Below are 14,439 nucleotides of genomic sequence, written 5' to 3'. Positions count from 1 at the left end.
GAGCTCTATTTGTCTCTAAAGAAACAACTTTGTGTCGCTCCTATGATTGTAAGACTATTGCACCCTAACAACCTTGCACACATTTGATCGCTCATACATTTCAAAAATGATGATGATCAAAACGTTATACTTTCAAACAAATTAAATAAATAAATGTTAATCAATTTCAACGTAAAACTATATAAATCATCTAAAACTGTCGAGAGATGTAGTAGTTAAAGAGAGAGTGCCAATCTTCCACTTGATTGACCAATCTCCGAGGTGGGTTTGCTCGTACTTCTTTAGGACTGCCAAATTTCTTAAATTGTCGATGGTTACTTGTCTTGAATTCCTTCCACACGGTGAGCATTTGATATTCAACAAACCGATTAAGTGCTAGATCGTTTAAACCAAACACGAAAAATTATTACAAAAGAAATATGTTTCTAGTTAGTATAGCTTTTATAGGGAATAAAAACATATATAAATGTTTATGAATTTACAAACTTACTATTAGGCCGTCTTTGACGACCTTGATGTACTCTTGTGGTACATCTGCCCACTTCAGGATCTGAATAAGAAATGTGTCTCGTGTCAACACATCAATTATGCAACTGAAATGAGGGGCGTGTACCAAGACAGGTCTGTCCCCTCTAGAGGGCATTGAAATGGAAATTCTCACATTCTGCTGTATATACCGCTCGACATCTATGTTTTGAGAATGTCATCATACTCTCGTCGCAGTGGAGTAGGAGCCAGATGAGAGGGATCTACTGAAAATGATCGTTATTAGATACAATAAGCATAACTTAAAGACAATTGAGAGAGATTATATTGAAAATGCTAGGTATTAAAAACCTGAAGTGTTGCCTACTGACGACGAACCACCCACGTTATCCAATGCGTCTAGATTAAGGAAATAGTTTTTCTCATGCGTACTACTCAAAAAGTTAAACTATATTTCTGTAAATATAAAAATCAACAAACGTTAAACAAATGTGAGCATCACAACGTAATTAATGTATAGAAAACTGACTAAACGTGGGTATACGTAAAAAAAATATTGTTATTGATCATCGTTTGACCCACTTTGATGTGATGATTGTTCGTCATCTCTTCATTGTTTATTACATTTTCTGCGACATGAAGAACATTTGGTCTTTCCACTATTGTAGGATCAACTTCTTTCCTACACTCAATGACGTGTTCGTCCACACGATATTTTGTAGAAAGAAGTTTTGTCAAAATAGTTATGGATTTTAAGTTATGATTTTTCAAAGATGAGTCATGATTCAGGAGGTAAAACAATGTTCTAGGTAGTGGCAGTGAATCATGCATGTATGGGCGAGATGAGCATGCATTTTGGTCGTAGAGGTTACTTTAGGTCAGATTGCACGCACATGACAAAGTTCATGGCACAGCCGAGTCGCAATGCATGCGCTCAGGTTGGTCAAATGACCCTGCCTTAAGAGGTTAGCACGACACATGGTATGCGGGCCAGGGAGCACCAACGTGTGTGCCATGCACGCGAGGGGCACTGGGTAGGCGATAAGCACACACGTGGCAACCCCATTGCAAGGTTAGCACGTGGCACATGCCCCACCTCAGTAAGGTTAGCAGGCAGCCAGCCTCACTCATCATGTCAATGGGCACCGTTGGGTTGTTTTCGAGTTGTTTTGGGCTGTTATGATATTTTTTTTTAGATTTTTAAAGAAACTTTTGAATATTTTCATGTTCAAGGAATTAATTAAGGATAAAATATGAATTTTCAAGACAAAGAGGATTAGGAGAAATTCTGGAGAACAAGGCTATATTCAAGTGATTGTGTGTAACATCATGATTTCATGCTTTACAAGCAATAACTTGTGGGTAACACATTGATTTCTAAATGTTATTGTTAAACAAGTTTTCAGGCTTTACAAGCAATAGCTCGTAAAATGGTTTGATAAACATGATTTCAAGTTCTTATACAAACCATGCTTTTCATAAATGTTTACTGAAATGATGTTTTCAAGCTACATTATGATTTAATGAATTCAAGGAAATGTTTCAAAGCTTTCAAGGAAATATTTCATGTTTTTAAATGTTTTTATCCATGCTCAAATATTTCATGAGACCTATTGTATATATGTGGTTAACTTCATACTAATGGTACGGTTGATTAACCTATTTTTAATTATAGGCCATCAAAAATGGTATAATTTTATGACTTAAAAAAGAAGGGTTAGTTACTCATCGACTGTCCCATCTTCGGACGAAAGGATACTGTCTATGACTATGAAGGACTATCTTAAGAAAGTTATGCAAATGTTTCAAGCTTCATGTTATCACTATTTATTGATAAATGTATTCAAGCTCTGATTTTATACTAAAATGTTCATGGAAACTTGTTTTATAAAACCGTTGCTCACTAAATCTTTCGACTTACTTTTTCAAAATGTTTTCCCACTTTTCAGGTACATATTGTGGATCTTCGCGTGCTGAATATACTCTTGTCAGGCCAACTTGTTTTGTTTTATAATAGAATTGTGGTTGTTCAAATACTTATATCTTCATGTTTTGTTCATTGTTCATGATACAATTTATAAAGATTTCATATGGATCACACGGTTTAAAGTATTTCAAGTTAAAAGACTTATGTTGTTGATTATTACACATTTCCATGTCATGTGTTAGTTGAGTTTGTTTAGGAGACAAACGATTTCATCTGACAGCACGTCACGTCTCAAGACAAGCAAGCAGGTGCTCGAGACAATTTTAATATAAAAAACAATTAATTATTTGAATTTCTTTTTATCCTTGTTCCAGTTCATCTATCATTTGGCATCCAAAAGAATCTGTGCATCATCTCCCTATTCTAACTCTCTACTATTGTTCTAAACATTTTCCTTTTATTTCTATTCCTTGTTCGAACAAGTGCACATCTAAGTAGAGGAACTGTGTTGACCTTCAAGAGCAACTAACAACAGGATTTGCATCCCAGTTGATCACAACTATTTTGTCGTTGCTCTCAATGTACTATTTTGTTCAACATCCTAAATCTTTGATCTAATTTCACGGAATCTCTTATTTGGTTGCACATCATATTACAAACAGGTAGTTGGCTTGAATGTGTGCTAAACATATAAAAGAAGGGTACATAATAATGATAATAAAAGTAGAAAGGGAACAAGTGAATTGCTATGAAGCATTTTCAAGTGTACAAATACACAAACACAGAATCAGCTGAGGCTATCCTTTTTTTCCCTTTTTTTCCTCTTCTGTTAAAATAGCAGTGAATTGCTTCTCTTGAGATGTTACAAAATAAAGGGATATGGATTTTCCATCTAGAAGAGAAGCACATTGAAAAATAGATCTTTTAAATCATTTGTTTTGGCAATTTGCTCCACAAAACCAAAGCTTAGTGACATGACTACTAATCTTTTGGCTCAGAGATGGCAAACCTCAACATGCTGAAGCTGTCTCACTACCTCCACCTGGAAGTGTCTGAACTTTTTCCACTAACTTAGGCCTCTTAAACCTGAATTGATTCAAGGGCACAATTAAAAACAAAACAAAACATTTGGAGTAGCAAAACATAAAAGATTTTGGAGTTAAATACTCTGCATATTACTATACTCGGTAGCTCGATGGGCACGGAAAAGCATATTTCTTGCAGCAAATGGCAAGGGTAATTAACATCGGAAATCCAGAACAGCATAATCTCAATAGTCATGAAGTGTAGAAGAAATTAATACAAAAGATGGGAGAAAACAATACAAAAGAAAGTATTGTTACAGAATATTTGAGATATTTGTGCATAATCTCCGAGAAATCTAGAAACGTTAAAATACTATTTATTTAGCATCAATATTGAGCCGAAAAACTACTTATTTTTCTTTTTAATTGAAGGAAAAAACAGAAATATGTAACAATTTTTTGTTTTTATATTCCCCGAACTTTTAAATTAAAAATGGAAAATAATTTACGAGAAAATAAGTTTTTCAAATAAAATATCAACAACTTATATATTATATTTATTTTCATATTTATATGCATTTTATTTTATTTATATTTTACAGGAAGAGAAATAAGGATAGTTACCAAACGCTTATAGGAACATTACCAAACGCTTATAGGAACATTACCAAACAAGTTCTAAACTAACAAGTGTCATAACAAATATAAGTTGGAAAGTAATACTCACGTTAAAGAAGAAATGTATTTTTCTATCTCTTGTTTCTGCTCGTCTTTATATATCAACCACTTTTCGCTTGGATTATCTGATCCCCAGCTTTCCATATCTAACAATTAAAAATATTTTTTGAAACAAAAAAGAAAAGATCAAAAGTGATAATTCAGGGATCCTGCTGAAATCACGACATATTCAAAATTAACCTTGCAGCAGAATATTCCCTTCACAAGCAAAGCCTCTTAATTTCCAAAATACACGACCATTAACATCCAACATGACGGGAACTGTCCTTGTAGCATATGATCTTTGTCTCCCTACAAAATCAATAATCTATTAAAATCCGCCAGATTAAAAGATGAATGACCAAAAATCATTTAATAATCTCTGTATACTTTCTTCAGAAACAAATAAGATTCATGCACCCTCAAAATAATAATAATAATGGTAATACAGAATGTTAAGGGCAGAAAAAAAGAACGAAGATTAAAAACCACAACATCAGCATGGTTTTACATCACCCACATAACCGAAACATGTGATGTCAAATTTCTGCTCTGCCTAAAGGTTAACCAATTGAACGCTCAAGAATATTAGACCGCGTACCAAGCTTCAATTTTGTTTTAGTCCACTATCGACTGAAATCCTTTTTTACTATTGTGTCAATCTAAAAAAAACGTTTAAATTTCAATTTCCCAAAATTAAAATCCGATCTTGCTTCAACTATTTCATTTACTATCTGCGCCAGAAGAATTCACGACCTCAATTTCAACTAAACAGAATTCTGGTATCAATTAAACAGCTTGAAGTTAGTGACTGTTTACTTGCTCATACAAGAATTTGAATACAATTTCTATATGATCTGAGGGACGCACCAAGCTACCACGAAGCCCACTTCTAAACCCAAGCAACACATTTTAAGTCAAATCCTAATTGTTGACAAATGATTGTCCTTATTTCTCATTTTGATGAAACGACAGACATAGATTAATTAAACAAGACAAATAATGACGACAGCAAGAGAAAAATAATTTCAGAGCATACTCTTAGATGCCAATTCCAAAGCTGCAAGCCTCTCAGCTTGAGCTTCAGCTACATCATTTTTTATTTGTGAAATAATAGCATCATTCTCTGCAATTGAAAGGGGAACGCCATTCTTTGCAATTAGAGCTTTGGCCAATTCATCTTGCAATTTTTGCTTAGCTTGTTTCTCCTGTTATGAAACAAAGACAAATGAGACTAAAATTGCTTACAAGCTTTATAGACTACACTGCCAATCTAGTCACCTTGTCCTTCAGTGCAGCAAGTTTTTCTTTAACTTCCTTTTGTTCCTCCAAAAAATTACTATTCTGTTGTTCAATCCAGCTTCTCAATTTTCTGGAAGGAAAACAGAATGAAACTTGACAATCAGCCAAAAAAAATACTAGGGAATAACGTGTGGAAAGCAAAACACCTCAACCTGTTCAAATAGCATGTTGAATGGCTTTACTTACGTAGTATTGAGAGCCTCATCACATAGGTAAGTCAATAGTCTGAGCTTTTTTGAGAAGTCTAAGTCATCATAACAATTGTCACCTCCATCAAAGTAATCTGGTTTCAGATCATTCGACTTAAATGGGGATGCAGAAATGCATTTCTTCAGGGCCAGCAACCATGAGCTTCTGTCATTTGTGGGACTAGGGATTGCAGATCTAAGAATACATGACAGTAAAGATTAAAGACTAAAGAGTATATATCCAATCACATAATAGAAGTAAAAGTCTCGGCTTATAGCCATACTCTTCATCCATATCCTTCAATATCAGTGACAAGAGTTGAATATGAAATCGAACAGTGAGTGAATCATGCACTCGACATCTTCTCTGAATTCTCTCCCGCATTAGGTCTTTGAGTACAGACTCAGCATACCCTTTCTTTATATTAAGAGCCTATCCACGAATAAAAAGGATCCCAAAGGAAAAGAAAATCAACAGACACGGTCAGTGGCACAAAACTATGAACTCGTACACAGAATTCAACAAGTACTAGAAAAGAACATTTTGTCGCTCATATTTTATGCTCATGGATGATCTATAAATGACCTAGAGGAAACTTATGTTTTGAGGATAAGAAATAGGGTTATATTCAAGTCAAACTAGCAGGTGCAGTGTTCTCAGAAGAGAGTTTAAATTCTTGATTTAAGATTGACCATTAATCAAGTGTCAATAATGTAATCTGAAAGTGTTATGATATGTTATTTTCAAGAGAACACAGGCATTTATTTCAACCCTTGCGTTGTTTGTAATTTAAGAATTCTTGTTCTCATTAGCCTGTATTCTTTTCTAGCTTGCATGCACTATCGAGCAGAGATCATTTCTTAACTTCATATTCTGAATGTCTTCAGGCTTTTGTATAACACATAATTATCAATCTGAACATGGAAAAGAATTTCTTTCTGGCTCAATGCATAGAAATTATCTACTAAGATTCTTTAACCATCGCTCAGAGTTTCTTATTTAATAGTAATAATAAAATGTTGGAGAAAACAACACAATCAATAAATCGTACTCAACACATGAAGATCTCATAATAAACTAACAATTTCCCCATTTCATAGCTAATCTAGTTTCCAATTCATGGTATCATACAATAATAAAATTCAAGTTTTATATAATAACTGAATCATCGAATATCACAGCCCCAAGACTTGAGCACAATGGCATTTGATTAACATTTGAACATCCAGTAAAAGATAATAACACATATACCTTGTTTTATTATTTTAACTCAAAAAAACTATTCTAATTATTCTAACTCTGAGACTGCACGATTGAGTCAGTAAAATTTTATTTCAAAATTGAACAAAGACTTTCAGTTGGAGGATTGAGTAAATTTTAGATTAATAATTAATTAAAACCAAAACACTTGTACCTTTCCAAAAGCTGCACAGAATTCTAAAAACTGCAGTGCATGACCAACATCATCTGTGGTCAGTTCGATATCTGCTACAGTTGTTAACCTTAAACCTGGAGAGAAAGGAACACTGGCACCAAATTCCTTGTTCTGAATATTCACAGAGCATTTTTTATTTTCCTGAGACTTTGCCGGAGGCTTGTCATGCACCTTTGTTTTGTTATTTTTCACATCTTTTGATGTGTTGGCATATTTGTGAATATGCAACTCTTTTTCTTCTTTTTCGTCTCCAGCTTTAATTAAATGGTAAGGAACATCCTTTGAGGACCTCTTGTCTTCCTCTTCCGCAACATCTGATGCTTTGGCATTCTCATGACCCGAACTGTTTTTTTCTCTAGCATCTTTGGGGGTGCTAACATCGGAGGCAGCATCCTTAGAGGTCCCTTTTCTGGGCCCCTTTTTCTTTGAGGGAAGAGAATCATTCCTCCCATTTGCTTCTGTTTGTTCCTTAGAAATTTCTCCTAAGCTGGATTTTGTTGTGCTGCTCTTCTTCGAGAATTTAGCATCAACCTTATTTTCATTGCATATTTCTTTCAATTCTTCACGCTTCATTTCCTTCAACTTCTTTCTATCAAAATTTGGAGTTTGTTTCTGCAAATTCAAGTTTGATTCATTATTTCCATTTAAAGAATTTTCCTTCCCTTGTTTCCTTGGTGTAATCATGACAGACTCCTGTTGAAAACGGATATGATCTTTGTAAATGAAAGCACATACAGGCATCGGAACCAAACCTCGAATCTAAAACCCTGTCGCACATGCATATTTCTTTGGTAGAAAACAAGAGAAACATATATTAAAATACACCACATAAAACAACCTAAAATCCATTGAGAAAAGACGTGACAATTGAAGGATAATTAATTTAGATTTGTAATTTGTGTAACTACATTGTTCTAATTCAATTTAAATTTAGTTCAAATGATATAAATAAAATTGTTCTCTCAAAATCTTAACAAAGTAGCAAAAAAAAATTATAACATAATTTTTCCTACTTTGAGAAAAAAAGAGAAAGATCAGAACATGAGAAAAGACTTGTATTAATGAAAACGCAACTATCAATTTGAGGTTTCACTAAAAGAAAATGTTTTAAATAGAATTATTAGTATAATAGTTCGATGAAAGACACCAAGAAAAGGCTACAAGATGAGCAAAACCCAACCTATCCGTCCATGAAAAACACATTGTTGGCTTATTCTTTCAGGAGGTTGTGAGATTACATGGCATTCCAAAAACAATGATTAGCGATGTTAAATTTTTAAACCACTATTGGGGTGTTGTGAAATTAAATGAGAACTAAGCTTGTGTCCTCAACTACTTATCATCCTTGAACAGATGGTCAAACCATCCTTGAACAGATGGTCAAACCGAGGAAGTTAATAGAACCAAAGTTATTAACTCGTGAAACATAACGCATTGAAATGAAATTTTAGTATATTGTGCATCAAAAAATATTGTGTATCATAAGTTTCAAATTTATAAATAACATTGAAATATAAATATATTTACATAAATAGCAAATTCAAAAATAGAGAAATAAATAGCTAAATATTAACTAGCTTCTAAGCATACCATTTAAAAAATTGTACAGAGAAAAAAATTATTTAAAAAAAAGATGTAGTAAATAAAATTAAATGTTTACCATTCATAAAATTAGCATGTAGTAAGGTTGTCCATATTACTACCAAATGCACTCTTTTAGAAACTGTTTATGACCCATGGCTTGATTTTTTATAAAAGTAACGACTTTCATTTAGAAAAAATGAAAGAATACAAGGACATCCAAAAACACAAGTCCGCAAAAACACCTCACCTAAAAAAGGGGTTACTAAGGGAATAATTACAAAAGGCCTTTGAAAACAAAGCTCAAAGGGGCACATGAAATCTCACTAAAGACCATACCTCATTTGGGTCCCTATATCCCTACCGGTAAACACCCAATCATTCCTCTCACCCCAAATATCCCAAATCACAGCACATACCCCAACAAACCAAAAAAGCGACCTTCCTCCTTGAAAAGTGAATGGAGGAGGAACTCCTTGATCATCGTGCAAAACTTCTTTAGCCAACTAAACTAACATTAAACTCGTGCAAGAAAGAGTTCCACATAATCCATGCATACTAATACTCCCAAAAGAGATTATCGCAGTCTTCCTCCACCTTCCAACAAAGAATACAACAAAAAAGCCCAACAAGTGAGATCTTCCTCCTAACAAGCCTATTTGTGCTCACACGACCAAGCAAGACTTGCCAAATAAGGAACCTCAGCTTTCCAAGGACCTTGATCCTCCAATCAACATAAAAAACAGGCTCTCCAGTGGGAGAGGGATCCAACAACAAGGTGAACAAGGACTTGCACGAGAAACCAAGACTAGGGTTAGGACTCCAAACATTGACATCCCTTCTCCCCTCTCTGAAACCAAGTCCTCAAGCAAAGACAAAAGATGGAGGTAGTCCCCTTTAATGCCCATGCCTTGATTATCTATGCCCCCCAACAAATCTGTGAGTTATGATGCAAATGCTAAGGTTGTGTTTGGTCATAAATTGCACAAGTAAAGAGCAAATTGAGAAGGAAAATTTCATGGCTGCTTCAAAAATAAATAAGGTACGCAAGATTTTAGACTTCAACCCGCGAGATTGGGTTTGGGGTGAAAGGAACGATTTCCAACTAAAAGAAATCCAAGCTTTTGTCATGTGGAGATGGAACATTCCAAGTTCTAAAGTGCATCAATGACAATGCTTATAAAATTGATTTACCTGGTGAGTATGGTGTTAATGTAACCTTTAATGTTGCTGATTTGAGCACGCTCGATGTAGGTGATGACTATGATTCTTTTTTCAAAAAGGAGACAAACTTCTTTATTAATGATAAAATGATTCAAAGGATGTTGTTCTCAAAAGGGGGAGGATAAGGTGTGAACTAAGGAACATCAATTGTCATGCACCAAGGGCCAATTACAAGCTCGAGAGCCAATAAGCTACGATAAGCTTTAATCATTTATAACCGAACTCTAGTGAACTCGACAAAGGAGATTCTAGAAGATGTAGAGTCCTTCACATGATTTGCAAACTTCAGCTTCAAGATGAAGATGTATTGAATGCATTCTAAATTGCATGTAATAAACTCATACTTAACTTTACAAAACTTTAATTCAAGCTACTCCATGAATGGTTACGAGGATAACACGTCTTTTTATTACACTGTTTTAGTTTAAATTTCAGTTTCTGTTTCTCACAACCTTACTTGAATAAGATCTGGTCTATAGGTTGTACAACTATGTCCTAGAGTTCTAAAGTTTCTGTTTATCATTTAAGCCTTGTTTTTATAGGGGAGTTGTGGAGAATTGTGACTCGTTCGGGTTACCTTTTTCCTCCATAAGTAAGCCATTGAAGATTTTATCTCTTGGTCGTTTTTTGGCCACTTTGGTTTAGAGTCTTGAAAGGTTATATAAAGCCCTCTTTTCCTCCATTATAAACATAATGAGAAAGGTTAATGAATTAAGATTTCTTTTAGCTTTGTTGTGAGATAAGTTTTCATATTGCACTTTCTTGTGTTTCGGAACTTGCAAACTACAGACATTCAAATGATGTTATCAAACCTCTTGTGGAGTGATTCAAATCACTAGTTTAGAAACGAGTTTCTTTACTCTTGCTCTTGATTGTCAAGGTATTCCATTCCAAAAGCTTTTTCCTCTAACTGATTACTTATTATTTTCAGGTTATTGAGCATTAGTCTCTTTTCATTTTATCAATCAAACTTTATGTTTCCTTTTCTAAAAATATCTAAAGGTCTTGTTCCTCAACAAGGTTGCTAAATCCAATTATCGGGAATTACTTAATAGTCCTCATTCATCTCTTTTTGAACCTTTTATGCTTTTACCTTTCTAGTTTGTGTTTCCACATAACTAAGATAAAGCCATAAGCCTATACCATCATAAGCAAACATCAACCGGTATTTAAAGAATCTATATACCTAGTTCTTTTTTTAAAAAAAAGAAGAAGTAAAAAAGAACTCATACCAAAGATCTAACTTCCTTCTAGCTTCCAAGTTAAGAGTTAATTTGTTTATAAAAAAAATAACCTCAAAAGTTGCTACATCATTAGAAGGAAGAGTCGTCCTGTTGGAGCACTCTCAACAAAGCCAAAACAACAATAAAAATCTTTTAACTCTAATAATTGTTTCCATATAAGCAACCAAAGAAGACTACTTTTGCCATGGCCTCATAATCCCACCACAGAAATCACTAATACCTTAAAAGTTTGAATGCTCCTAAACTTTAACCAACCTTCATATAAAAGTACATCAGTCCTTTCATGTCAGCTTTCATTCCATTGCTAATTTTCACAATAACAGAATCAACAGAAGCCCAAGCTCTGTTTTGGGCTAAAAGGTGAAGAAACGTAGGGTTGAGACATTTTATCCAAGTGGAAAGGACAACCAAGTATCCCTCTTTGAAGGACCAAAAGTAGAGGTTTCAAAGAATCAGCCTAGGTACAAAGAATAGTTACAAAAGAGGCACATGAAATCTAATCAAAGTCCAAACCTCACTGTGGTCCCTCTCTCTACCACAAAAGACCTGATCATTCCTCTCCCTCCAAACATTCCACAGTGAAACTGCTACGAAATCAACAATTAAGCAATAGAAGAACGTAAAGATTGACATACAGATATACGTGGTTCACTAACAAGGTGTTAGTTACGTCTATGGGTAAAGGGAGAACAAATATTATTAGAGAGAATGTTTTCAAAACACAATATGGTGCCACTAGGTTAAAAAGTTTTTATATGCACTTCTCTAAACCCAGCTAGATCCCCTTACTGGGTTGTTCGTAGCGACACATAACAAATTCAAGTAATTCCAACAGAAACGCCATGGTTTTACAAACCATCAAGCTAACATGGCAGGAAAAGGCATCATGCACTCATAGAGGAGAAAAGATAGAAAGAGGGAGACGAAAATGAGGTAGAGTCCTTTTCAAAATACTGCATAACTCAACCTAGAATGTCTCCACGAGAACTCCATTAACATTGAGAAATGCATCCACAGCATTTATATATCAACGTGAAAAAGGATACGTAACAGCCAAAGAAACAAAATCAAACCTTGTCATCAGAAGCCTGCTTTTTTGGTGAAGCCGCTTTGCTTATTGTATTTTTATATTGATCTAAGCAGTCAGAACCATGCACAAGAAGCATCTCCGAGACAGAAGAAAACCCAGTTGCTTTGGCTGCGCGCACTAGTAAACCAGTAGGTTTAAGACCTTTTTTCTTCCTGAAAAATCGCTATACTCGATCAAATCAAGATCACCCGAGTTCATGCAATCAATTTCAATCTAAGAACTTCGAATAAAAATTGGATAAAGAAAAGAACAATGATCAGAGCTCCAAATTTACATGCACACGCTGCAATTGCAAAGGCCTCTGCACTTGGGACAACTCCAGTCTTTCATAAGCATCGCCTCTTCTGCTTTCTCTCCGTATCTGATATAGTTTCCACGAAATCCATTCAATACAAATGTGAATTTCATACACACCATATAAACTTAAAATAAGCTAAACACGGCAAATTAAGATTGTAACCTGTTTAGGAGGCACTTGTGACAGAATTTTATGGTACACAGCTTGTCCTCTTTCATGTTCATACAGGATGCAGCAAAATCCATGGTTTTTTGTCGGCACTAGAGCGTTCAATAAAAACAATAAGAAAGAACGGACCTTCAAAACAGCTAAAAAGAATTGAAGAATAAAGGAACACAGAGTTCAATAATTACTTGATGACAAGTTTTTCCGTTCTCAGAATCATAGATCCGACCCCCAACGACTCGAACTCCAGGAGACTTAGTCCTTTTGGCTCTGTGTTCGTTATCATCGGCAGCAGCCCTCTTCTTGCTCCCCATTATCTGTGAGAGCAAAAACGTCAAAACCCAGGTTCAAATTCAGGCGGCAGAAGGAGGGAATTGGTATAAATGATAAGTTGAAAAAATGGGGAGACGCTAGAGATGCGAATGACTGGCATTACCGGATTGGGGAGAGTTATTTGTTGAAGAGATTCATGTGTTCCGGCGGGAAAAAAATTGAGAGTGAAAAGGAATTTTGAAACGAAATGCTTCGGACAATGAAGGATTTCCCGCCACTTTTGAAGATGTAGAACTGAAATGCATTTCCGTATTGCAAACCAAAGCTTTTAGGGAACCGCGAAATTTTTTTGGGCTACGGTGTTTGTTTATGCTGTGGAGGATTCAATTTGGTTTCCTCCCCCCTCAACTTTAAAATTTGGACCATGTGCTAGGGTTTTCACCTAGGGAAAAAAAAATATCAATTTGGACTCTTTAACTTCAAAATTGTTGCGAGATCCAAAAGGAAGGGCCCACATAGAATATGAATACCAATAGAATATAATATTAAATCCAAATGGTAATTATAATTAAGAATATAGCAACATTTCAAAACAAATTGTAAATATAGCAAAATTATCACTTGTATCGCTACAACATGGTCTATCAGTGATGGACTTCTATCATTGATAAAATTTGAAATTTTTTATTATATTTGTATTTTTTTAAAATGTTATATACTTAATTATTTTGAATTTAATTGCTAAATTTGCAACTATCCTATATTAAAATTAAAAAAATTATTCTTTTGGTATCTAAGTTTTGGATTTAGTTTCTATTTACACTTTATGTTTTAAAATCTAACACTTTTATTCTTAAGATCTTAATTATGATTGATTTTAGTCGTTGAGATAACATAGTTAGTAACTTGACTAAAGGCTGGTTGGAATTAACTTTAAACATAAATAGGTCAATGATGTGATTATTTAGATTTTGAAAAATGAAAACAAAAACTTAAGAGACACATTGTGTAATTGTTGGAATTGATGTTTTAAATCTCATATATCTCCTGGTTTGTAGTTTTTTAAACACAGATTATTTATCTAATAAAATCATAGGTATTTTATTTAACGTTTAGATAACATTAATTCAATTCAATAAACTAAGATCCAAAGTTATAGAATGGCACTTGAACAGTATGTAGTTGATATATAATTGGTTCGCGTTTATGTTATCACCTAAAAGGTCTAATAGTAAATGGATAGAAGTTGGGTGCGTTATGATGGTAACACCGCGGATACGACCCACTTTGTAATTGTTAAATGAGGTGTAAGTGTTTCAAATAATATTGACAAGGAGAATTGTAATACAATTAGTATATTTTAGTTAATATTTATTTGTATTCTTAATCTAGATCAATTGGTGTTTAATTAGTAAATAGCCAAATTATGGTTGTTATTGGGACTGGTCATATTTTGAATATAAGAACATTGTTCTTTAAAAAA

At 34.2% G+C, this 14,439-nt stretch overlaps 1 protein-coding gene across 2 annotated transcripts; it reads right to left on the bottom strand.

The window, feature by feature from the left end:
* Window positions 1-3,102: 3,102 nt before the first annotated feature.
* Window positions 3,103-13,376, bottom strand: LOC101206502. Of its 2 annotated transcripts, XM_011655045.2 has the most exons (13): window positions 13,120-13,376; window positions 12,872-13,000; window positions 12,681-12,778; window positions 12,495-12,581; window positions 12,204-12,372; window positions 7,061-7,774; window positions 5,930-6,078; window positions 5,644-5,841; window positions 5,437-5,527; window positions 5,195-5,363; window positions 4,357-4,467; window positions 4,166-4,262; window positions 3,103-3,499 (listed from the first exon to the last, which is right to left on the bottom strand). In XM_011655045.2, the coding sequence occupies exons 2-13, from the start codon at window positions 12,995-12,997 to the stop codon at window positions 3,424-3,426; spliced, it is 2,085 nt and encodes a 694-aa protein (XP_011653347.1). In that variant the 5' UTR covers window positions 12,998-13,000; window positions 13,120-13,376; the 3' UTR covers window positions 3,103-3,423. The 2 variants fall into 2 exon arrangements, with proteins under 2 accessions (XP_011653347.1, XP_011653346.1); XM_011655044.2 differs by having other exon boundaries at window positions 7,061-7,693; window positions 12,872-13,376.
* Window positions 13,377-14,439: the final 1,063 nt, after the last annotated feature.

The sequence above is a fragment of the Cucumis sativus genome, chromosome 4, assembly GCF_000004075.3.
Source record: "Cucumis sativus cultivar 9930 chromosome 4, Cucumber_9930_V3, whole genome shotgun sequence".
Classification (NCBI taxonomy): Eukaryota; Viridiplantae; Streptophyta; class Magnoliopsida; order Cucurbitales; family Cucurbitaceae; genus Cucumis; species Cucumis sativus.
The sequence above is the reverse complement of the archived record's forward strand: the minus strand, read 5'-3'. Positions and strand labels throughout refer to the sequence as shown.